Consider the following 26,063-nt stretch of genomic DNA (forward strand, 5'->3'; position numbering starts at 1 on the left):
TCCCAGTATCACACACACATACAAACACACACACACACACACAGACACACACACACACACACACGTAAGTCATAAATAGAAAATATAATAGGAGAGAGAATCCTGTTCATAGAGGCAACAACAACCAAAACAAAAACAAAAAACAAAAACCAGAAAATAATTAAACTCTAAGAAGAAAGTAAGACTTTTTATAGAAACAAAATAGAATAAAATATTTTATTAAGGAACATAAATAAAAGTGAGGCACTGATAAGAAATACTCAGAATTTTTTCATCTGAAGTTCTTAGTATTACTAGTCTCTAATGGTACTAATGGTATCACAACAGTAACTACTTCATAGAGCTGTTAGAAAAAATTTAATATGTAACAGGGCTTGAACTAGTTTCCGGCACATAGTAGTCTTGAGGTATTTACTGTTATTGTTTTTATTATAAAATTAGTGTAACCCTGTTCAAAGTTTCCATAGGAAATTGGGTAAATCCATTTCAGAAAGCAGTTGGGCAGAATTTGTAAAAGATCATTTGACCCCCAAATTTCTTTCTCCAATCTGCTACATGTCCAGAAAGATATATGTAAAGAAATGTTTTTGTTTTTTCTTTTTCCAGTGCTGGGGTTCTCAGCCAGGGCCATATGCATGCTAGGCAGGCAGTTTGCCATGAGCTATACTCCAGCCCCAGAAATATTTTTTTATTCATTGTTTATAGTAACAAATTAGAAAAAAGCTATGTTGTATAAATAGGGGAATGATTAAATATGTTATATATTCATAATATGGAAATCTTTTGCAGAACGAAAGAGGCAGACCTACACAGAATTATACTAACTCAGAAGGGCTATAGAAATATTGTAAGTAAAAAGAAAAACTCACAGAAAATACATATGAAAACATCCATATATAAATGTCTAGAGAACATTTTGAAAGGATATACCCAAGCCTGTAGAAAGGAAGGGTCTTAGTCCATTTTCTGTTGCTATAACAGAATACATGAGACTGAATAAAAAAAAGTTTACTTTGGCACAACATTCTGGAGGCTAGGAAGTGCTCTAAGAGCAGGGCACAGACTTCTGAGTGGCTTTTAGTGAGGCACTGGGTTGCTTCGGCTTGTGAAAGTGGAAGGGTAAGCAGTTCACACAGAGGAGACCAACATAAAGGGCAGCCTTGCTTTATAAAAACCCACTCTAAGGTATCTAATCCAGTCTGCCGAATGCGAGAACTCAGGGTGAGGAGTGGGCATTCATTCCGTCATGAGGGCAGCAGCTTCCTCAACACCGTTGTGCTTGGAGACTGGGCTTTGGTGAGCATAAACCCTATTCAAAACACAGCAATTACATGTTGTTTTACAGTAAAAATGTACTCTTGTGTCACAGGATTACTGTTTTGGGGGTGACTTTGTGTGTGTGTGTGTGTGTGTGTGATTTTGTTTTTTGAGGCAGAGTCTCACTATGTAGTCCAAGCTTGTCTCAAGCTCACAGCACTCCTCCTGCCTCAGCCTCCTGATGCTGGGATTACAGGTCTGTACTACCGTGTTGACTGGATTATGTTTTTTGAAGATCAGTTTAAAGAAAAAGGCTATAGTATAACTGGGAGTGGATACAGCCTGGGCCTGGGAGTTGGGAACCTAGAGCATTAATTCTGCTACTATCATAGACTTGCACCTTCTCAAATGGCTTTATTCTTGAATATGTCACATAACTCAATGTCAGGAAATAGGATTAGTATTACATTGTTTCCCACTGTCACTTCCTGAGCCTTACTTCCCCTTGTAAAAATAACATGTCTTCTGCTCCTTTGCCATTTGGTTATGCCATTTCTCATCCTCTCATTTCTTAAAGACTTAACCTCTTCTGGGCCAGGGATTTAGCTCAGTGGTTCCGGTGCCTGCCTTGTGAGTGAAAGGTCCCAAGTTCGATCCCTGGTACCAGAAAAAAAAAAAAGACTTAACCTCTTCTACATCTCATTTTACTGTCAGATCATCCAACACACTGGCCTCTTAGTTTCTGATTGCTCATTTTGGATGATTCATTCCTCCACCTTGCTGTATCATCCATTTCCACACTATTCCCACACGCCTAGAGCTGCTCCTCCTCTAAGACTGGGTTTTTGTGTTTTTTTTGAGACAAGGTCTCACTAGTTCAGGCTGGCCTTGAACTTACTATGTAGCCCAGGCTAGTCTCAATCTCAAGGTGATCCTTCTGCCTCAGCCTCCTGATTGCTAGAATTACAAGCATGTGCCACCACACTTGGGACATTGGCTTTTTGACCATAATATGTAATGGCTAAATAATTAACTCCCATATAACCAATTCTTATTGGGACTTCTGATTATTTGTCCCATTTCCTTTCTTCCTAATTAATCAGCTTCTCTTCTTGTCTTGTTTAGATTCTGTATTCATTTTAGTAACACTTTCCCTGAGCCTGAAACTCCTTTATCTCTGTAGCATTCTTGAACTTATGTTGGGTGCTGTAACTAGATGAACCCTACTCTGATTGTAGTTACACCTGTGAGGCTGAAATGATGAACTAGTGCAGATTTTTACCACTTTTATATTCGTGATCACCACGTTGAAGTAGATCCTTACCATTGTCTGCAAACCCTGTTCTCTATCTCTGGTCAGCTCCTTTCTCTGAAATGATCATTTCTCACTTCTCTGTGCCCCTCACTTTTCTGACTACCCTACTTCTCATTTTCTCCACAGATGAAATCTCTTCCTACTACTGTGCTTTCCATTCCACAGCCTACCCTGATCTTGCTATTTGTTTTTTATTATTAGCCTTGTGACCTTAGGCAAGTTATAACCTTTAAAAATAATGATGGTAATGATAATAATAATAATAGTAATAGTAGTAGTAGTAGTAGTACCACCTTATAAGCTTGCTTGGAGAATTAAATGAATTAATATATAGGTCAATGCTTAACCATAGTAAGTTCTAAATAAATATTAACTTACAGTATTATTCCTACTGCTACCTCCATTACTGCTGTGGTTACTATTACAGATAAGATAGGAAACCAAAAAACTAGATGGAGGCTTTTGTAGCTTTCTACTTCCAAATCACTCTACCTGTGTCGGAGGCATTCTCTTTTCCTTTTCTCTCCTATTGAAATGGCAGAGTAGTTTTTCCCATTTGAGGCTAATCCTTTTGTCTTTCTCCATATACTTCCAATCTCTCTTCAACCTTGTCCCTTCATGTGGACTTCCTAATGTTATTAAACATGCTTCTGTCTCTTCCGTTATACCTCCATCCCTTCTTGACCTCTAGTTATCATTGTCTCTTTCTTCCCTTTCTTAGCCATATTTTCAAGACTTGTTGGTACTTTAATTGCTCCTCACTCTTCATTCCATTCTTCCCTTTGCCTCCTTACTACACTGAAACACTTTTGCTAAGGTCACCAGTGACCTCATTGCTATTTTGACATTTCCTTTCTTCAGTTTGCTTGACTGTCAGATCATCAGCCACTCTCTTTCTTGAAACCGTTTCATGCAGTCTAGCTACTTTCTCATTGCTTAGACACAATACCCAACACCTTCACTTTAAAGGAAGAAAGGGTTTATTTAGCTCACAGTATGTAGAGGTTTCAGTCCATAGTCAGCTGACTCCTAGGCAGGGTGGCATGGCAGAGGGAGATGGTAGAGGAGAAAGAGCTCATGGCATGGCAGCAGGAAGCAGAGAGCCATCAAGGGAGGAGGGCCCTTCCAGGTCACACCTATAGTGTCCCACCTCTTCCCACCAGGCTTCACCTCCCAACAGCATACCCAGCTGTAAACCCATCAGTGGACTGATATAGGATCACACACCCATGATCCAGTCACCTCCCAGAAGCACCACCTATGAGCATATGAGGCTTCGGGGGGACATCTAGATATAAACCATAACACATACTTGACCTCCATGATAAATTCCTCTTTTTTCTTTTTCTTTTTGGTACCGGGGATCAAACTCGGGACCTTGTGCTTGAGAGGCAGGCGGCAGAACCACTGAGCTAAATCCCTGGCTCTACATGATTTTTAAATGCTGGAAATTTCAAAGCTTGGTGATAGGCCCTCTTTTTACTCTGCTTTCTTCCCAGCTTTTTTCCTTATGCCCAGCTTCAAACAGTCCACAAAAAATATTGACAGTTATCACCATTATTACCATTATTTATTTTTTTATTTATTTTAGTACCGGAGATTGAACTTGGGTCCTTGCTCTTGCACAGCAGGCGGTGAAACCACTGAGCTAAATCCCCGGCCCCCCATTATTTATTTTTAATATATTTATTTTTTAAAGAGACATGAGAAGGATTTATTGGAGGTAGATATAGGATGTACTCAAGAGCAGAATGCAGGTGCTCAGAGAAATAGGGCACCTACTACCATATTTAACCTTTGTCTTCCTTAGAGAACTTTTGGGAAGACCCAAGGTAATGTATTTGAAATTTGAGGTTTTTCTTTTTTAAAAGAAAGATGGTATTATATAATTTACTTATATTTTATTATTCCATTGGCTCTAAAATACAAAAAAAACCCAATCATATTAATCACATTATAAAAACATACATTTTTGGAATAAAAATGGTGATATGGTATATCTAAAATTACTAACTTACGAATTAGCAATCTTGAGAGTATCCATATTTGACAATGTTAAAATACTGTACATGAAGCCATTTCCTGGCACTGAAGAAAATGATGATGATAGCAACAATGATAATAGTAATAATAATGACAGTAACAAGTATAGCATAGTACTAACAGAACTATCTTCTATATTTCCAGTTGTCTGTTCCTTAACTTTGACACATTCTCATGGTGCATGATGTCATATCCTGAAAGAAAGAAATAGACGTCTGGAGAAATTGATAATTATCAGCCATTATGTACACACACACACACCAAAGGTAAAACAGAAATGACAAAAAAACAAAAGCAAAAAACCCAAGGACAGACTAATCCTGATGTTGGATTTTATAAATGTGAGAATAACTTAGAAAACTTAGAAAATGAAAAGGTCTTAGTTCATTCTTCCTGTAATGCTAGAGTGCCATGGCAGGTTGTGATTCTCTTCTTAGTGTATAACATTTGAATGACTTTGGAGACCTGAAGTTGTCTTTTGGGAATTACTTACCATTCAGTTAATTAAAATCCTTTCCGCCTTTAACCTGTGCTCCAAAATAGCTTTGATTTCTTTTTCGGAGACAGATACCAGGCATGCTGGTCGCTCGCTATTACTGGGCACAGGGGATCTTCTGTCAGAGGGGCCATGTGTCTGGCTCACGATCAGTTGGGCTGAGTGTTGTGGTTTGTCTGGCAGAGATCTAAGCAGAGTGCTCAACAGCCTCATGATGAGGTGGCTAGAGGTGTTGTAGGTTGCCCAAGTAACTCTTCCAGTTTGGATCCTGACTAGCTGGGAAAATAAACTTCTTTCGGTGGCCTTAGTGAAGCCTTTTGATCACTATTTCCCTAGGAGTTTTAAGAACAAGATAAAAAAGCCTGTAAGCTTCTTGATTTTTATTTATTTATTTTGGGGACTGGGAATCGAACTTGGGTCCTTCCGCTTGTGAGGCAGGTGGTGGAACCACTGAGCTAAATCCCCAGCCCCTTCTTGATTTTTATTACATACAAAATAGATTATTAGAAATTATTTTCATATTTAATTCACATTCGTCATATGACTAGGAGATTTCTGTCCTAGTTATGAATGTATCGGTTATTTTCCATATTGTTGATAATACTATTAAGCAAATCCATGTATTCTAGGCCCTGGGGAACAAATTGGTAAGTCACAATCTCTGCATAGAAAGAGTCTGATTGGGGATTGACCTGTCAAAGATAATTACAAGCCAGGCGTGGTGGTGCACATCTGTAATCCCAGCACTCTCGAAGACTCAGGCAGGAGAATTGCATGGTTGAGCTGAGCCTGGGCAGCTTAGCAACTTAGTGAGACTGTCTCAAAATAAAAAGGGCTGGGGATGAAGCTCAGTGTGAAGGCCCCGAGCTCAATCCCCAGTACTGTAAAAGCAAAACTAAAAACACAACAACTATAAAGTGGAGTGCGCTGCAGTGAGTAATTGGAAACACAGGTGGTAGTGGATTTACTGTGTGCTGGGATGGGCAGCACAGTTTAGTCAGGCTTGATAGAGAAGTCTGTGCTGTGTATCTAAACTTTTTTGATGCCATGTGGAAGCTCTAAGTGGGAAAGTGCGTTCCGGACAGAGAAAAGGGCATGTATATATGTGTGGAGGAATATAAAAGTGTGACATATTTAGAGAATTGTTAAAAATTGTTATGAGAGTGGTTTATAATAGCTAATAGCAATATGCATGTGCAGTCATTCCCACTGCTATGCCCATGTTAAATTGCATAATCCTCATAACAATTCTAAGATATAAAATGTCATTATAATTCCTATTTTAAAGATGAGGCAACTGAGGCAGAAGGAAGTTAAATAATTTAAACTAGGTCTTGTGGCTATTACGTTTCACAGCTGGTATTTCAATTCAGTCTTTTTTTTTTTTTTTTTTACAGTACTGGGGATTGGGCCTGGGGATGCTGTGTCACTGAACTACTCTCCCAGAACTTTTTATTTATTTTTTTCATTTTGAGACAAGGCCTCCTTAAGTTCCTTACATTAGTCTTGAACTTGCAAACCTCCTGCCTCAGCCTCCCGAGTAACTGGAATTACAGGTACATGCTACCATGATGGGCTGAATTCAGACTTTCTGACTAATACTCTAAATCAGGGTTTAGCAAACTATAGCCTACAGGCTAACTCTAGCTTGCTAATTGTTTGTCAAACTTGCAAGTTTACTTGGTTTTTGCATTTTTAATTAGTTTAGAAAATCAAAGTGTAATACTTTGTACCATGTGAAACTGGTATGAAATTCAAATTTTGGTGTTCATAAAGTTTTATTGAAACATTCATTTGTTTAGTATTGTCTGTGGCAGAGGTGAATATTTGTGAGAGCCTATGACACACAGGCCTAAATACTATTTGGCTCTTTACAGAGAAAGTTTTACCTGCCCCTGCAATAAATCAGCATGCTGCATTGCACCACAATACCTTTTGCTTTGTTAAATAACGTAAATAATAACATGTTCATAATAATACTTGGATTTATTGCCTTTTTAAAAGTCTGTCTTCATCTTTCTCTCCTGTGTCCTTATATCAACCCTAAATAAAAGGAAGATTAAGTGTGGTGCTTTCCATGGTACAGCCAGGAAACTTAGGTTGGGCTGTGACATCAATGTCAGGCTCTTTTGCCTGTACAGCATCTTCTAATGTCCCCATCCTGTTCTGAAATTTGCCCTTTACCTCTGTCCTAGATAGACAGCTGCTCAGAGTTTGGGCTTGAGGCCACTCCACAAATAAGACAGTTGAAAGAGATTGAAAAAGTGAGGTAACACACACTCTTTCCTTAACCTTTAGCACCTTTTCAGCAGCATCTGAAATGCTGTCTTGGGTGAAGAGTTCCAAGAGGCTTGGATTTGATTGCAGAAAAGTAAGCGCCTACTATCAAAGGAGACGGGGCACTTCTCATCTTCATTTCCATTTCTTTTATGGCATTGTCAGGCTCTGTGGAGTCTTTGCCTTAAAAGTGAATCTTATTCAAGTTTTCATCTGTCCATTTTGCTTTTAGAGCCTTTTTGCTACTCCTGATTTTTTTTTTCTGGGCTTAGAAACACTTTCTTTTACCAGTTAAACCACAGAAGCTTCCCATTACCTCAGCACTACCACTCAGCAGGTCAAGGAGAGTAGAGTCTAACTCTTCTATAGGACATAGCAGTTTCAGGATTGAACTATAGACCATGTTTCTTATATTATTGAGCTTGTTACTTTTATAGGCAAAAAACCAGTTTTTATTTAGATAGGTTTCCAAAGTCCTCCCGGTCTCTCTCTCCCTCCCTCTCTCCCTCTCTACCTTTGTGTGTTTGTGGGAGTATTGAACCCAGGGAACACTGAACTACTTCCTCAGCCATTTTTATTTTGAACAGAGTCTTGCTAAGTTTCCCGGGCTGACCTTGATCTTGGAATCCTCTTGCCTCAGTCTTCCAAATAGCTGGTATTACAGGTGTGTGCCACCACACCTGGCTCCCAAAGTCTTAACATATTTCTTCTCTTTCAGTCTCAGTGGTGAATTTATATTGCCAGATGTGCCACCTTAGTTACATCCAGATTTGGACTGTTAAGGCCCAACAGAAACAAGATCCTGCATTAAGAGAGGTCTGCTACGTTTTTGCTCATAGTTAGCATTTCCTGGTCCACGGACAGCACTGGAGTCAGAGCAGTGTAGAAAAAGATTTCAGATGCCCCAGAGTCAACTCAGGCACTTATGGTGATGGCTAGTAGGGTGTAGATGTTTGTCAAAACTCCCTGAATGTATATTTTAAATTTGTGCTTTTCACTGTATGTAAATTTTACTTTGAAAGAAAAATACTGCTGTAAACAAGTACTGAACTCTAGTTAATGATATATGTGGTAAAGTATTTGGGAAAATTGTTCCTAATGTCTGAAATGGGATGAATGGAGGAAGGGATAGATAGCTGATAAAGCAAGTCTAGTACTGTACAGTGTTAACAATGAACTTGAGCTTGTGAGTCATATGGATGCTCACTGTGAAATTCCTTCAGCTTTCTGTATGTTTGAACATTTTTATAATACATTATTTTGGGAAGACGCCTAAAAGAGATGAGCTGGCGATGTAAATTAATAAAGCAGGCTGGGTATAATGCAGTAGAGAGTGGTTGGGCCTGCAGCACTGGGATGCTCAGGATCTGCTCTAAGTAGGCAGCTGCTACTCAATTCCATGTAGTTGTTGCTTTGTGGATATCTGGCTCCAGTATTGTCAGATGTTCTAATGTTTAAAAAGAAGTTTCAGAGCTGGGGATTTAGCTCAGTGGTTCTGCCACCAGCCTTGAAAGCACAAGGGCCAGAGTCCAATCCCTGGTACAGGAAATAAATAAATAAATAAAATAAAAAGGAGTTTCAAATATGGAATTTTTGTGTGAAATTTTTTTATTTTTAAAGTACTGTATGAACCAAACTATTTTTAATTTACCAACTATTTTTATATTTCAAAGATTTCTTTTAGCGAAGAAATTGGGGGTATTCTCTTGAGTTATAAAGTCACCATTGTCATCACTAACATGTGACTTTGAAGACTCCAGCTATAGCTGAGATCTTATAGTGTAATCTCAATTCACCTGTTGTGTGGGCTGCTCTGCAATAATGTTCCCTGCCAGGGCCATGCCACAGTATTCATGACACTGACCCAACCAGGACCTTGCTATGGGTCAGGGAACAGCTGTGAGGCTGTGCTGGTTGGCATTGATTTCTCTGGCCTCTCTTTAGGGTTATTTGATATGGAAAGAGCGGCAGCAGTACATGCTAGTTTGCTGCTCAGATATAGATCCTGGATGTAAGTCACTAAGGCTTTAAGAGAAATTAGCACTAGATGGGAATCAGAAACAGAAAAGACTTTCTTATATTCTCTGTTTTGGCTAAATGGTATCACAGTCCAACCAGGGTCCTAAGCTCTTAAAAATCTCTGCACCGGACTGGGGATTTAGCTCAGTGGTCCCACCGCCTGCCTCGCAAGTGGAAGGTCCCAAGTTTGATCCCCGGTACCAAAAAAAAAAATCTCTGCACTATCCTCTCTCACTACTGGCATTCTAATGAATCACTGTTTTGTCCATCTACCTTAGGAGGGCTTCTCAAATCCATCAACCCCCCCCCCCACCCCGTCTCTGCTAGTACCATACTTCAAGACCTCATCCTCTCTAGCCTGGGTGACAGTTTCAGTGGTGTCTTTGTCATGAGTTTTTCCTGCCAGCATTTCAGTCTTTGTATTCCCACTGCAGTTATTGTTCTCAGATATAATTCTGATAGTAATCACTCTCTGGATTAAAAACCTCAACACCTCCCCATTGCCCACAGGATGAAGGTAAAACTCTTATGGGATGGGATACAGAGACCTTTGTAGTACCAGCCTCTCTGTTTGCCATTAGCCTATAAGGTGAAGTACAAATTTCTCAGTCTGGCAGTTAAGGACCTACTTAGAGTCCCATGTATACCTCCACCCGATCTGAGTACAAGAATACCAAATTCTTAGCACTTTGAAGAACTGTTATTTTTTCTGTGCTCCAGACCTCAGTATATGCCATTCTCTTTGCTTCAGATAATTTTTATCAGTATTTCTTCAGTAGCTAACTTCTTTACAATAGGTAGGTTATGTGCATTCTGAGAAGTGTTTCTTATCACTCCCAGAAGAAATAGCGGCTCATTACTCTGTACTGTAGCACTTTGTACTTATCTCTCATTTTATATTACAGTAAGATCTCTGTTGCATTACCATTTCATGTCTCTTCTCGCCACCAAATGTAATGCCTTACAATTTTTATTTCTATATCTCTCACTAAGGACTATATCTGACATAGTATAGAATTTTGGTAAGTATTTGTTATATGATTACATAGAAAGGCACTTTATAGTCAGAGACTACTGATTACTGAGACAAGTTCTTAACCAGTTCTTTGGTAATGTGAGGCAGTATTGGATCTGAATCTTAAATCTGTCTTCCTGGACTTTCTGCTCATTGTAACAAGAGGCTCGATGGTCCCCTCTGCAACCATTGACTCTCTTATGGTAAAACCTAGTCTGTAGCCCCCAAACTTGTTTACCAGTTGTAGGAATCAGTGACAGAAGTCCTGACCTCTTGTCTTCCCTTTCCTCTAATCTTAACTTATTCTTTCTCTTATTTATTTATTTATTAAATTATTTTATTGGTACATTGTAGGTATACAACACAATTACATTTCTCATTGGGAATTGTACCTTTACATGATGCATCTTGGTTCTTATTTTTTCCCCATTCCTAGCCCTCCCTTCACCCCCTCCACCCTTCTCTATTTACAAAGACTTTATTTCCATTTTTTCCATTTCTCATTGTTTTTCCTTTCCCTTCTTTCCTTTCCCCTGCCCCTCCCACTACCCCTACCCCTTTGGACCTTTTCTTCCTATTTTGCATTATTCTTTCTCTTATTTAAACTTGGCTATGATCTGTTTGCATCTTCCAGAATTCAGAATTTATATTATATTTATTTATTTATTTAATTTTTGGTACTGGGGATCGAACTCGGGTCCTTGCAGTTGCAGGGTAGGTGGCAGAACCATTGAGCTAAATCCCCGGCCCCTATATTATATTTATGTTTAAGTGTATTATCATACCACTACCTTGCCAGCTCTTAGAGACCATACAAGGGTAATAATAATAATAATAATAATAAATGGCAACTAACATTTATATATCATTTAACTATGTGCCAGGAACTCAGTGTTTTTGTATACATTAGCTCACCCAGTGCTAATTATAACCCCATGGCATAGATACAGTGACTGTATGATAATTTTACAGACAGGGAAGCTGAAGCATACAAAGGTAACTTGTTTTAAGAGCACAAAACTGTCAACTGGTAGACCAGAAGCCTTGTTTCATAATCTGTGCTCTTAAACTAGCATTCTTCTATGGGGTAGGGTTGCACAACTGCTTTCTCTATTATCTTTTGCCATTTAGGACTGTACATAGGGTAGGGGAGACATGACAGTGTTACAGACTAGTATATTACTTTTTGGCTTGCACTCCTTACCCACCTCAGGTTCCAGAATTGCCTTCCTTCTTTCCCCAGGATTACTTGACAGTCATAAGTATCGCTCATGGTGTAGCTTTCAGGCTGTGCTCTTGTGGCTTGTGAAACACTTGTTTATGGGCACAGAGTGATCTGGAGTTAAATAGAAAAATCCCTCTCCATGGACCAGCCATTTACTCTACATGCCAGGTTGGCAGCAGTGTAGAGCTTGGGGGAGGGGGGCTGTGGTTAAGACAGGTAGCCAAGATATGAGGGAGGTTTCTAATCCAGACTCATGCTAATAAACAGTGGTCACCAAAGCACTTTAGGGGGATCTTTGTGTTTTACATCTAGCCGAGTTGAGAGTGACCAGCTCAAGTCTGCCAGTTGGCCATATTCCTCACATGAAACTTTTGGAGGGCTAGACTACTATCACATTACTCTATATATGCTAAAGTTAAGTTATTTTTAGGGAGATGGTATCAGGTATTAAAAATGTTCCATGAGCCACATGGTGTTTTGACCCTAGCTCATTAACTCTATTTTGGTAGGTAAAAAGCATTTCGGTGGTTCTGCAACTGAATACAATGCTTTAAGTCATTTAATTTTTCTGGACTAGATTTCTCCATCTTTAAAATGAAAAATCCTAATGCTTATTATCTCGCTATTACATTCATCCCTCCTTTTACAACTTAGTTATAGTAGACATTTTTTCAAAGAATTTCTCTGGTCAGTCTTCAGGAAGCCATTCCATTTCTTTCTTTCTTTTTTTTTTTTTTTTACTGTACCAGGGATTGAACTCAGGATCTTGTGCTTGAGATGCAGGCAGTGGCACCACTGAGCTAAATCCCCAGCCCACCATTCCATTTCTTAGTGTTCATTTCTTATGTGCAGAATTTATAATAAGGTAACCTCAGCAGGACTTTTTTCTTTATGTATAACTGTCAGTTTTTTGACCATAGAGAAAGTTGTATTGAGATTTTTCTAATAGGTCTCGTTTATTCTTTAGAATTAGAATTATCATCGCTTCTCAGCCTTTTGGCTAAAATCAAGTGTAGAATTAGGATTGTCAGTGAGTATCAACGTAGTCATTTGGAGATTGGAACTGTACATCTTCTGTGTGATGAACTATGAGCTTTGAGAGATGCTTTCATTTTCTGGGGCTTTCTTCATCTTCTTTCTTCTTGACTTTAAAAATCTGCCTTGATGACAAGAATGAGATCTAACATATAGAACTTTGTATAGTACAAAAGTTGCAAAGGTACAACATATAAGACAACTTCATTTAGGTGTATAAGGCATGAGAAATAGAGAAGGTTGAGGGGAACATTATTTTAAGGGTAAGAACTTGGGGCATTTAGAGCAGACCTCGTTAGAATCTAGAATGAACACATTTTTGAAATGTTAAGTACTGTTAACTCTTAGCCAATGTGATACTTGCTCTTAATTGAAGGAAGATGTTCTGTGGTCCCAGCTTGTAAACATTTGCAGTCTTGGGGTAATATGCTAGCTTACCGAGAACAAAAATCTTAGTCAGTATGACACTCTATGGAAAATTCTTTACTTCTGCTGTCTGCCTTGGCTATCTCTGTTGAAAGCTTACAGATCTGTGCCCAGAGCCTGCCTGACCACTGAGTGCATAATCAGATATAGTTCTCACCCTCCGGGAGCCAAACTGTCTTTGCCAGTGGGGTTGTGAGTCTTTCATATAGGGCTGACAGTTGCTGTGGTCACTCATCATGTTGGAGCAGACTGCTGTTGAAGTTCTCACTTACACAGTAGTTACACTGTATCATTGTTAGAACGGAGAGACAGGTACTTGGAAGGATTGATTCAAGCACAGATCAGTCAGTCTTAATGACTAATGTACTAAGGCCTTCTAATAGTGCTGATCTGCTGATGATGGAGATTCTCAAATTTATTGACTCCTTTATCACCTTTAATTTACTTGTATAATTTTTTTGGCATATGATCAGGCTACCTAGTTGGACCAGGGGAACTTTGAGCTTAGAAATGTTGGTTTTCCCAGAGAACTCATCAGTCAGTATTGCTACCCCAATTTAGTTTCTGTCCCCAGCTAGAATATCTTTAGCAAAATGCCTAATGGGAAGACCATTTTCAGGCCTTTCCCATTTGAGCTAAATAGCGATTAAAATAAAAATGAACTAAAAAAAGCCCTTTCTATTTAATATACTTGTCTTTTCAAAAGTGGCCTAATACATTTTTGGCTACTTTTTTATTTAGCAAAGAAGGATTCAGTCACTGCTCATATTTTTGGTTAATAGCAAGTAGTGAGGACATGCCATACTTTCTAGGTTCAACTCTTTATTCTATGTCACTAGTATTGTTTTTTGTGGATTCTATAACAAATTACTACAAACTTGGTAGCTTTCAACAATAGGGGATTATTCTCTCCATGTCCAGAGGCCAGAAGTCTGAAATCAAGGTCTTAGCAGCACAGTACTCCCTCTGGACTGTATCATGTCTGCACCATATCTTGCTTATCCAATCATCTGTCAATGTGCTCTTGGATTGCTTCCACATTGTAGCTATTGTGAACAGTGCAGCTATCAACATGAGTATATAAATATCTCTTTGAGATTCTGCTTTAACTTCTTTTGAGTATATGCCCCAAATTCTATTTTTGAATAGAATAGAAATAATAATTATATTTTTGATTCTTTTCAAGAACCACGATACTATTTTCCATAGAGGCTTTATCATTTTATGTTACCTTTAGCAGTGTACAAAATTTAAAATTCTGTTTCTTCTTGTGCTCACTTCAGTAGCATGTATATTGATTTCTCTACATTCTTACCATCACTTTTGTTGTTTCCTGTTTTTTTTGAGCGGCCACTCTGGTGGTTGTGAGGTAGTATACTATTGTTTTTGACTTGTACTTCCCTAATAGTTACTGATGTTGACCATTGTTTCATGTGCTTTTGGTCATCTATATAATATTTGTAAACATAATAACAGATTTATTAAAGTCTTTTGCCCATTTTTTAATTGGATAGCTTTTGTTCTTGTTGAGTTTTAGGAGTTCCCTATATATTTTGGATATTAATCTCAGTCGGATAGATACATGACTTGCAAATACTTTTTTCCTCTTCTGAGGATTGCCCATGGTCATAGTGTTTTTCAGTGTACTCTTTCAACACTTCTGTGAGAATGATTTGTTGAAATCAGGGCAAATATGGTCTGAAAAAGAAAAACAAGTAGGTGTTAGGTTGCAGTAAGTCCAGTTTCTGGTGTAACAACTGCCCAGGCACAAAGAGCTGGGCTTTGTGGGAGAGTTGTTTGCAGGCCGAAGCAGGTAGTATTAGCATTATTCTGAAGCACAGCAGCAAGGTCAGCTCTTAAAGCCAGCACTTGGTGGCGGTGACAGTTGCAGGATATTTTGGGAACCAAGGAGGCTTTGTTTTGTCAGACCTCTGTTGCACTCTCAGATTTAACTCTGGCACTGATCACCCATCAGCCACTTCTGCGTTTGATATGTAGAGAGCAATATCGGGTACAGTAGAAAGATTACCGTGCTCTTTCCTCATTTTATTGGTAAAAGCAAATATTACCCCGTGGAGTCTTTGTCAGTGAAAGGTAACATGCCTGTGTTAGGAGAAAGTTTAAGCTTGTTAGCTGCCAGTTAATTGAAATAGGTCTTTTGGACTATAAAATCATATCTTCATTTCTTAGAGAGCTTAGGACAAATTGATACTTTAGTAGTATTCTGTGTATCTTTAGGAATGCAAAGTAGGAGGAAATGGACTTGAGTCACAACAGGAGAAATTTGTGTTAATGGCAAAGAAGAATTCCTCCATTGTTGTCATGGGTAATATCAAAAGCACGTTTAGTCTCCTTTCCAAGAAAAGGAAAGGAGGGTTTAGTATAGCTCTGGATAGAGACATGGTGTTGGAGTCCATGGTCCTGGACAGATTTACAGATGGGCAAATCTGCTCACGCACCATGGTTCAGTTGTGAATGAGTCAGCAGCACAGCTGCAGATGGAGTGGGCTGAAGGACATCTAAATTTAGTCATTATTCATTTGAGAAGGTTTTCAGGGCCTATTTGTCTCTTATCCATGCTTTAGTTGTAGCCTATCTTCTGGAGTCAAAAAAGAAAAGAAGAGAGGGATGGGAGGGGAGGAAAAAGGGATGGCAGGGGAGAAGCCATCCTTCCAAGGTATTTCATGAGAGTAAATGTACTATGTTTGTGTTGATCAGTATGGAAGTGATTACAAGGATAACTCCCTTCCAACTTAACCAGGGTACATACTATTGCATTCTTATAGCTCCTGAATTTAGGAACCCAAAGAACTCTGAAAGGAGAGAGGGCATTTTCTAAGGTTAAACTTAGAAGTAAGCTCCCAAATTTTGCTAGTTCAAAGACATTTTTGATCAAACTGCTTTCCCCCTGTAAGATACTGGAAGTGGAGGCTGAGTGTGATAGGTGAGGAATAAGTACATCTTATGTGTGTGTGTGTGTGCTTTTTTCCTGGGGAAGTTGCTATTTATTAAACTGTTAGCTTAAAAACGTCAGGAACTATTCCAAGAGCTTACCTCTTTTAATCCTCACAAAACCCTGAGGTGGGCAGTCTTCCCAGTGTGCTAGATGAGTGCACTGATACTTAGGTTAACTATCCTGCTCATGGTTGTATGAATTGGCAGAGCTGTATCTAAGCCCTGGTCTGTCTTTCCCTGAAGCTGATGCTTTTTAACAATTATTGTCCTTCACTTTGTAGAGGATGTGGGGAATGATTTGAGCAATTGGACTACTCTGTTTTCTCTAAAATAATTCTTCAGAGACTGATGACCTGCCAAATTACGTTTCAGATTAGGCCAATTTCTTATTGCCATTCTCTCAAACTTCCTCACAGTGTCATTCCCCCAACAGTATTGTGTCAAAATTAGAAATCTATGGACAACAATGTCACAAAATTGAAAAGGAGGAAAACTGGAGTAGTGGAGCCAATTTGAACGGAAAAGGAGCTAATAAGAAAGGAAGAAGAAATGATTAATTTTCTCCTGTTTGATACCTGGACTAGCTGGGCTTTTTTAGGTTCTCTACAGTTTGGCTCCTGACATCTTCAAAGGGCAAAGAATTATCTTGAAAACACTTGGTTTCTAAAAATCTGCCTGGTGGTGGTGTAATCATTGGAGCTAACATTTTCGACTGTTCTTTTCTAAAAGCCAAAGACATTTTGCAACCACGCAAGAAGCAATTGACCCAGCTATCTTGGGCTACCCAAGTTAAGGTGACACATTTAATACATGTATTAGTCATCTTTCTCATTGCTGGGATAAAATATCTGACATATACAACTTACAGGAGAAAAGTTTATTGTGGCTCATGGTTTGAGAGGTTTCAGTTCATGGTTAGGTTGCTCCAAGGCAGAAACATGGAAGAAGGGCATGGTGGAAGCAAAGCTGCACAATTCATGGCATCCAGGAAGCAGAGAGCAGGGGAAGAGCCAGAGGAGGGGACCAGGACATGCCCCTATGACTAACCCAGACACACCCAGAAGTGTGCTTTACTGATCTTCTAAGTCCCTCAAGCCAATCGAGATTAACCATCACAAAATAGAAGTTACTGTTAAGAGGAAAGAGTGTGTGTAATCCAGCCTCTAAAATAGTCTTCTTGGATTTGCCTCCTCAGAAAATTGTGGGTTTTGTTCTTGTGTATTATACCCAAACTCCAAGTGGTAGTTCCTTAAATATTGGTTGCAGTGTGGAAACTGAAACCATGTCCTGGACTGGGGTTACTCTGTTACATTAAAACCCATTGGTCTAACTTGTACATTGAATGAATCTTTTACTCATGATTCTCTAACACCATGCATTTGGTTATTTGGAAAATATAGGTTCATTGAGTTATGCAGACCTTCCTATGTCAACATGTTTTGCTACGTAATGTTAACAAATTACCCTTGTTGTTTGATAGTCCTGTTATGCACATCACAAGAGCTCATGGTGTTGGCTTTGTTTCCCAAAATTCCAATGTTCCCTTGCATGGTTGAGTTTTATCATTGACAATAAGGAGTAGTAATTTCCTTTGAGGTGATAGGCTCACCTTGTTCATTTCAAGTGTGAATAATTAAATTGTCAGTAATTCTTTTGAAGGAAAAGTGTTCTGTGAAAGAAGTGTCTAGTTCATCTTGCAAGTCAGATAAATGCACAAGTGCTTTTTTGTTTTGTTTTGTTTTTGGCACTGGGGATCGAACTCAGGACCTTGCACTTACAAGGCAGGCATAGTGCTACTCAGTTAAATCCCTGGCACACAAGTGCTTTTTCCTAGCAATGGCCACACACTTTGGGTACAGCAGTAGTGCTTCAAGTATACTTCCAATTTTGTCACACGATATTGAAAAAACTTATACTGTATTCAAGGATTTAGATAAAATAAAATAAATAATTTTTACTGCTTCATTTACATCATTCTTAAGTGGAACTGGCTTCTCTTGATGCTACTTATCTTTTTTTCTTTTTCCTTTTTTTTGTACTGGGGATCAAACTCAGGTCCTTGCGCTTGCAAAGCAGGTGGCGGAACCACTGAGCTAAATCCCTGACCCAGTGCTACTTATCTTGGTTTGTGCTAAGGCACTGGCAGTTTCACTCACCATTGCTTTTGCATCATTAGTGCCAATGTCAACACAATCAAAATGTAAATAACCTCCTAATATTGCTCCTAATATATGCAATCATTTTGATTTGGCCAATGAATTCTTCCTCTACTAAAATTTTAAGTATTTATTTATTTGAAGGAAAGGATTCATAGGCAAGTTTTTAAAAGTTGATCTCATTTGTTTCTAGGTCCTGAATTACCCCAATGGTTTTGGAAACATCTAAACCTGGATAATGATTACCTTTGTCAATGTAGGCTTTCTGCCTCCTTTTTATTCTATATCTGTGTCAGGACAGCTTTTTGGTTTTTGCAGATCTCACTGGTGTTTGTGATTGTTTAATCTTAGAAGCCTGAAGCCTTTATTCAAAAGACTTTTTTTTTTGATACTAGGGATCGAACTTGGGTCCTTGCACTTGCGCAGCAGGCGGCGAAACCACTGAGCTAAATCCCCGGCCCTCGAAAGGTTTTTGTTCTCTCCTCTAATTGCTGCTATGAAATAGGCAGAGAAGGATCCTAACTATCCATAACCATACACATATTTTTCCTTTCAGAAAATACATTTCTTCCACTTGAAATGATCCTCCTACCCTTTCTTGCCAAAACAGATGAGAAATTCTAGCAGTCCTAGAGTTTTAAACTGTAACTTCCCACTGAGAAAATTGCATCTGAGCCTATGTGATTTTTTTCTTTTAAAATTCATAAGCAAATCAGTGTTTATCAGATTTCTAACATGTTCTTCTTTTTATAATATAATGGTGAAATAATTTACCCATTTATAGCACTTTAGAAATCCCTTTTCCAATTAATCCTGTTAGTACTCTTACTACTAAATAATAGTCCTATAGTACTTCAAGGCTTAGAAGTCATGCCTTAGGCACTTAGTATGAAAGAAATAAAAATTAATGTATTACCTGAACTGCTCGGCATTGTCAGTGTCCAAAGAAATGCTTGGCACACACTAGAACTCAATAAATAGCTGCTGAATGATTGAATGGACTTTTCTTTTCAGGCCTGTATTGATGAAAATTTGGACATGGTAAAGTTTTTGGTGGAAAACAGAGCCAATGTAAACCAGCAGGACAACGAGGGCTGGACACCTCTTCATGCAGCAGCTTCCTGTGGCTATCTCAACATAGCAGAGTGAGTTTCTGTGTGGGTTTGATGAGAATAGCCTTAATTTCTCTTCTGCTTATAAGACTTTAAATTCATAAGTAGTTATAATCTATTATAAATTATAACAATAGAAAATTGCTTATTTCAAGGGCTGATACTGTGTTTTACATTGCTGCTAAATCCACATTTTCTTAGTTGAAATTTTTTATTTGTTTCTGTTTTCAATTTGTATTTGATGGGATATACAGAGGTAGGGTTTGTTGGTGAATTGGGTTTACTTCTGAACAGCTCAACAGGCCTGGAGATTTTTTTCTGGAATTCTTTATTTATCTGTGTTCTAAAAAATCAGTGCTTAGTACAAATGAAGGTAGAAAATGCCTGGCATGATGCTCGTATCATGACTCTCATGTAGGCAGTAGCATAAGAAAGAGCCTAACCTGTCAAACCAAGGAAATGTAGGGGTTAGCATGTGTTCTTTACGCTGGCAGAATGAGTATCATCAATAAGGTACATTAGTAGCTACTAATCTTCAGGACAACTAGTTGTGCCTCCCTTGGGCAGAAGAATCCTGACCACATAGTGCCTGGGATATAAGCAATAATAACTAAATGTCTGTTATATGAAGGAATGATAGGGAGCTTATTTTTAAATTGAAAGGAGACTGGCAGTTGAAACATCTTTAAAATGGAGCAACTGAGTGTATTCTAGATGAAGGTAAATTTAGATTAATATGGTAAGTTCTCTAAATGAAATCATGATATTCTGTGGTCCTTTGAAAATCAGATTGCTTGTTTTAAGGCCATTTTCAATAATATAATTACAGCTTCATTACATTTCCTCTATTCAGCAAGTAGCGGGGAAATTACGTTGGCAGCCACGTAAAGGTCTGAAAATGACTTCCCACAAAAAGTGATCTGCCCAGGTTTCGTGGGGAGACCCTGAATCGCTGGGTGTGCTGTTGAGCCAGGGAGGCTCAGAGGGAGGAGTGAAAGTGAGAGGAGAGCTGGGGCCAGAGAGACCAGGGGTGGCAGCACTGGTGTTTGACTGGGCCACTTGTTCATAGTGATGACTGGGTTGTCCCGAAGCCAAGAAAATGAATAGTGTGGTTTTCTTCACTCTTCATTGCTCAGTCTGATATAAATTGGTAAAAGCCAGTCACCTCCTGGTCCCTGATGCCATTCCCATTTCAGAGTCTCATAGAAAATGTTCTGATTCCAGCCTTATTCATCAGGGCCACCATAATGATGTCTAAGAGGTACAGTAACTTCTTTGTCAGCTTTGATTTATCTAAAACGTTTATCTAAGAAACATAAAACATATTGCCCCCTCATTATTAACATTTGATTATTTGTTCAGGTGGCATGTTTGTGATTATTTGAGCTATTGAATCTCATTATGATCAAGATTCACTTTTTTCCAAGATTTTTTTCCTCACTTTTCCAAGGAGAGCCTGTACTCCTGTTTGCCGTTATCCTCCCCAGTGAAACTGAGTGCGGAGAATGATTTAACACTTTTTACAGTCATTCACCTTTATGGATGAACATAGTTCCTTTGTAAATAAGTTCAAAACTCAGCAATCTTTTGCTCAAATAAATCCCACCTTGAATGAAGTAAATCTGTCAGTTACTATTTCCTCATACAGATTATTACAGATTAGACGTGTGAGTGAGATGATCTAGACCAGAGTCCATTGCAGAGGTGGGGTGGTGGCAGCATCGACTTTCTTTGTCTTTCATTATGCACATCATTATTAGACAGGTTTTGGTTTTACTGTCATTGTTTATTTGAAATGTATGGCATTATTTTTTATACAGTGGAAAAGACCCTGATTGTTTGTATTATTCAACTTGGTTACTTACCTTAGGGCCAATAAAGAATGTTTTAGATAAGATCAGCCCATGGTCATCTTAGTCACTTTTCTTACTGTATCATAACATTTTACACTCTTATTCCCAGGATCATTAGGAACTCTAACTTTCAAGGAAGTAAAAATGAGTAGAAGGTCAACTGAGTTTCCAGAAAGAATCTAAGTACATTGTATTTCATGTTCCACGATGATCCTTTTGTCTTACATTTGTACTTCATATGGTACATCAAAAAAAGAGAGGGTTAGGAGTTATTTTTTTCTTATTTTAATTTGAGTTCAGGCTTAACACTAGTTATTTGGGTGTTTTGTCATTTTTATTATGAATACTGTTTAACTTAGAAGCAGCAGACTGACCTAAGGGTACAGCATTCAGTTTGGCTTTATAGTTTATTGGGATGCTAGTTTATTCTGAGTTTTTCCTAACAATTTTCATTTGCTTTTTTTCTACCTTAACATAGTGGCAAAAAGTAGGGCCAGGGATTTAGCTCAATGGCACTGTGCCTGCCTTGCCAGCACAAGGTCCTGAGTTCGATCTCTGGTACGGGAAAAAAAAAGAAAAAAAAATAATAGCAAAAAGACCTTTTTATCAGTTATGCATTAGTAAGGATGGGAAGGGTAGGAAGGCTGAGGGTATATGTGTTGAGCTAATGGTTATTTCTGAGCCTCTGGACAACTGTAAGTATTCTCATGGTAAAGTAGATACTATTTCATAGGTTGATATTTATTCTGCAGGCAGAAGTGTAAAACCAAAGAGGTTTTTATTTATTTTTTTCTGAAACTGGAGAAAGTGGAAAAGTGGTGAGCCAGTTTACTTTCTAGAAACCAGTTTTTTTGATCATGGGCCTAAGAACATGTCAGAAAAGGAAAAAGTAGAAGCCTATATACCCAGGTGACATTGTGGCTTGATCTGGTACGGGGCAGGTAGATGTTAGAGCAAAATGATAAAGATGTTTCATTTAATGCAAGCAATATTTATGGAATGCCAAGAGAAAACAGAAAGTGTCAGATACCTTGGTGGTGATAACAGTGAGGAGGACACAGTTGTTGCCCTCTGGTAGTTTCCAGTGAGAGTGATTACATCAAGGTATAGCGTATGTCATCACAGAGGTCCAGAGTTAGTGTTGAGGGTTGGGATGGCAGAGGCTTCTTGAAGGCAAAGTATTTTAAATGAATCTTGAAAGATGGAAAGGCGAAAGAGAAGGGAATGTGTTCCATTCAGTTGGAGGAAACAATTTGAGCTAAGGAGAAATTCTCAGTAAGAGGATGATGTATTCGAGATAGTAAATGGCTCCTTTGATTGGAGTATACAGTTCAATCCAACAAACATTTATTGTGTGGTTACAATGTACATTATTTGTATTTTGCATTTTTTTGTGTGGGGGAGGTGTAGTAAAATGTTCCTTTGGCCTGAGGGGAAGGAACCAGAAGAGAGGAGCTATTGAATATGGGGAAATGAAGAGGTAATTGATGGACAAAATAGTGGTCCTTGATAGATTTGAGAATACAGATAGAGGAATTTATTTTGGAATTGAAAAAGGTCTTTCATCCTCTAAGATTGTGAGGGGACTAAGAAAATAGTTGGAAATTAGATGAATTGTGAATGCCTTTGGGCTCTCTGTTGTGAAATTGATCTATGAATTAACAAACATTTACTGAACCCTATTATACCAGGTACTAGATACTGAGAAAGCAAAGTCATGGTCTTAATCTAATTTTTATTGATTCTTTCTCCTCTGTCAACTCTTTCAGTGAAGTGGCTGTATATTGATTTTTTAGAAACAATTATTCTGTAGCACCTAAAATATGTTTCTTTGAACACAGTAGTGGGCCAATAAATGTTTTTTAAATTGCTGTATAGATTGAAGTAGAATTTGCGTAATTTTCTTTCTCCTTTAAATATTTCTGGATGAATATTTGGTAGTTCCCAGAATTGTTGGGTTACTCACTGGCCTAGAAATGGTTTGATCTAGAGAAAAGGTGAACTAGACTTGAATTCAAAAGACTGGCAATAGCCTTTGCCATTTGTCAGCTATGTGATTTTGAGCAAATTACTTACTATGTATTATCCTTAATTTCTTAAAATATGTAGGTGGGGGGTAATAGTTCCCATATTGCTTACTTCATAATCTTGCCTAAGACTTGCGATATAATTTTTTGTGATAGTACTTTGAAAATAAAAAGGGATCCATGAGAGACATTGAAATTATCACCTCATTCTTCTTCAGGATCAAGTATTCTATGTGGATTTAGAACCTAGCTAGCGTTTTAATGTTTCTTCAATGATTTATTTCCTCTAAGAGTACAGAAGTTTTCATGCAGAGTGCAGAAATTTTCATGTAGATGGCCATTGAAGGGAGAGTTTTTGTGGTATAATTTAGGAGGATTCATGTAAACTTTAATGCATACTTTAGTCTTCTTTTTTACACCCAGAACACTACTTAATAAACTTCAATGTGGCACTGGGAACTTTTCATGAGAATTACTTATTTACATAGTTTCTGGGGGCTTGCTTTTGTTCCTGTTATCCCAAGTGCAGTAAGTCCATTTTAAAACCTTGGGCCTCAGGGCTGGGAGGTGAGTTTTAAGAGTCATATGCCTTCCTTATGGGCTTTAGAAAGTGTCTTGCTATCCACTGGAAGTGAAAGTATAGGGGTTAGGAATGCAAATATGAAAGAAATTTTGTGGTTGACATTTCTTTTGTCAGGAATTAGAGAAACTTCTCGTCCTAATCATTAAAGGTTAATGGGACTGGAAATTAACTAAATTAACTAAAACCATATTTAAATCTCTGGATAGGCCCTGCTCCACAGTGAATTTCAGATGTACAAGTATAAATTGGTATTAAATTGAGAGATAATATTTATCCTGGGTCTTGTTGCACAGGTACTTCATTAACCATGGAGCAAATGTGGGTATGGTGAACAGTGAAGGTGAGGTCCCCTCTGACCTTGCAGAAGAGCCAGCTATGAAGGATCTTCTTCTGGAGCAAGTGAAGAAGCAAGGTAACCTGGGAAATAGGCAGGGCTAGGGGAGACTCTCATACCGCCCCTCGTAGGATACAGTCCTCTCACTGTGTAGACCTGATTGTCTGCACAGTGTTCATTATCAGTTACCAACATCACTTGTCCTTTTAGTAACTCACACAGGAATGCACCAACTGCCATTCTGAGGTTGGATGCCCAGTTATATAGTTAAAAGTGACCTGATGAGGGATGTCCACAGTCCTTACTGTGTGCACATTATGGATTGGTACACATTGCAGAGTCCAAAGAAAAAATGGGCTATGGCATGATCACATTCATTAATTCATTTTGTGACTTTGTATCTTTTTTTTTTAAGGAAACTAAAAGTGGTGTTTATAAATATACTTATTGTAACCTCTGAAGTGACCTTTAACCTTACTAACCATGAAAATTATTGCGATAGTTTGTTATGGTGAAGAATGAAATTTATAGAATATACTCTAGAAATGCTTATTCTTTTTTTTTTTTGTACCGGGGCTCAAACTCAGGACCTTGTGCTTGCGAGGCAGTTGGTGAAACCACTGAGCTAACCCCCTGGCCCTAGAAATGCTTAGTCTTACTTTGTAGTTTCAGAAGAATTAATTTCAGGGAATAGAGGAGGGTTGGTTCTCTTACCGGAGGCCCCTGGGCTCTTTCAATTATAAATGCTGATTAACACTAAGAAGAAAGCAGGGAAGATAGGTCTTTGGAATTCTGCTGGAACCAACACAGAACTCTGGACATGAGTTGCAGTGACATGGTGGGGAGGGCACTGTTAAACAATCTTACCCACAATCTGTAGTTTGTCTCAAAAGATTTAGCTCCAGTGGCCTTCCTGGATATGATTCTTTGGCATACTCAGGGCCAAATCTGGCCATGCCCATTTGTTCACATATTAGCCAAAGCTGCTTTTGTGTTACAGCAGCAGAGTTGAGTAGTTCTGATAGATCAGATGACTGGCAAATTTGAAAATATTTAATATCTGGCCCTTTATAGAAAGCACATGGAGCTTACCTTAAAATAATGTCAACAACTGTCGTTTTTGCTGCCTTCTGTATATAGTTTTGTGTGTGTGTGCGCTCTATTGAATTGGAGACTTTTGTGCTTGGTTTAACTTCTTGTTTCACTTAGTTTCATCACCTGCAATATGTTTTGCAGTTTACAAATCATATTTTTTAAACTAGTTTTTAAAAATGGTTTTGGTGGGTGAGGGATTTAGCTCAGTGGTTCCGCCACCTGCCCTGCAAGTGCAAGGATGCGAGTTCGATCCCCGGTACCAAAAAAAAATGGTTTTGGTTTGAGAATCTACCTTTTCTGTTTTGATGGCTGACTGTTCGGTTAAAGTACATGCTGTACTAGAGCAAGTATTCATACGTATGCCTAACTTGGCAGCACTGCTAACTCTGCAGTGTGTAGAGTTCTGATTTGTTTTTAGGTAGATTTCTTCTTCATCTCATTTGTTCCCCAGATCAGACAGATAATCCATAGGTTCTTATTTAAAAGCTGGGAGGGAGTAGATCAAATATTGATAAAGACAGCTAATGGGTATGAATACTCTTTGAGTGGGTGTGCTTTGTGTTTGGGACATTTCATTATATAATGAGGAATGCTCCCACTTTGGCCCCCCTTCACTGGCATAGATATTGGAAAGTTATTGGCTAAGGGGAGGAACTCTCAGAGTCTCTCCATAATGCTTTTTTTTTTTTTTTTTGCCCCAGTAAGAGATTTTATCCAGGGCCTTGCACATACTAGGCAACTACTCTACTACTGAGCTACATCCTCAGCCCTTTTATACAATTTTAATTTGAGACAGAAACTCACCAAGTTGCCTAGACTGTCCTTAAGTTTACATTCTTC

At 38.5% G+C, this 26,063-nt stretch overlaps 1 protein-coding gene across 14 annotated transcripts in view; it reads left to right on the forward strand.

Moving 5' to 3' along the window:
* Ppp1r12b (protein phosphatase 1 regulatory subunit 12B) overlaps positions 1–26,063 on the forward strand; it is a 230,773-nt gene that overhangs the window by 30,448 nt on the left and 174,262 nt on the right. For all 14 annotated transcript variants that reach the window (XR_015444226.1, XR_015444225.1, XR_015444224.1 and 11 more), the window contains exons 2-3: positions 19,234–19,364; positions 24,088–24,206. Coding sequence is in view for 9 of the 14 variants with exons in the window: in XM_087193894.1 (XP_087050020.1) it covers positions 19,234–19,364; positions 24,088–24,206 (250 nt within the window). In the remaining 5 variants the exon portion in view is untranslated. The remainder of the gene's footprint in view (positions 1–19,233; positions 19,365–24,087; positions 24,207–26,063) is intronic.

Source organism: Heterocephalus glaber, unplaced genomic scaffold, assembly GCF_053883595.1.
Source record: "Heterocephalus glaber isolate CG9 unplaced genomic scaffold, H.glaber_assembly_v1.0 deba00001600, whole genome shotgun sequence".
Lineage (NCBI taxonomy): Eukaryota > Metazoa > Chordata > Mammalia > Rodentia > Bathyergidae > Heterocephalus > Heterocephalus glaber.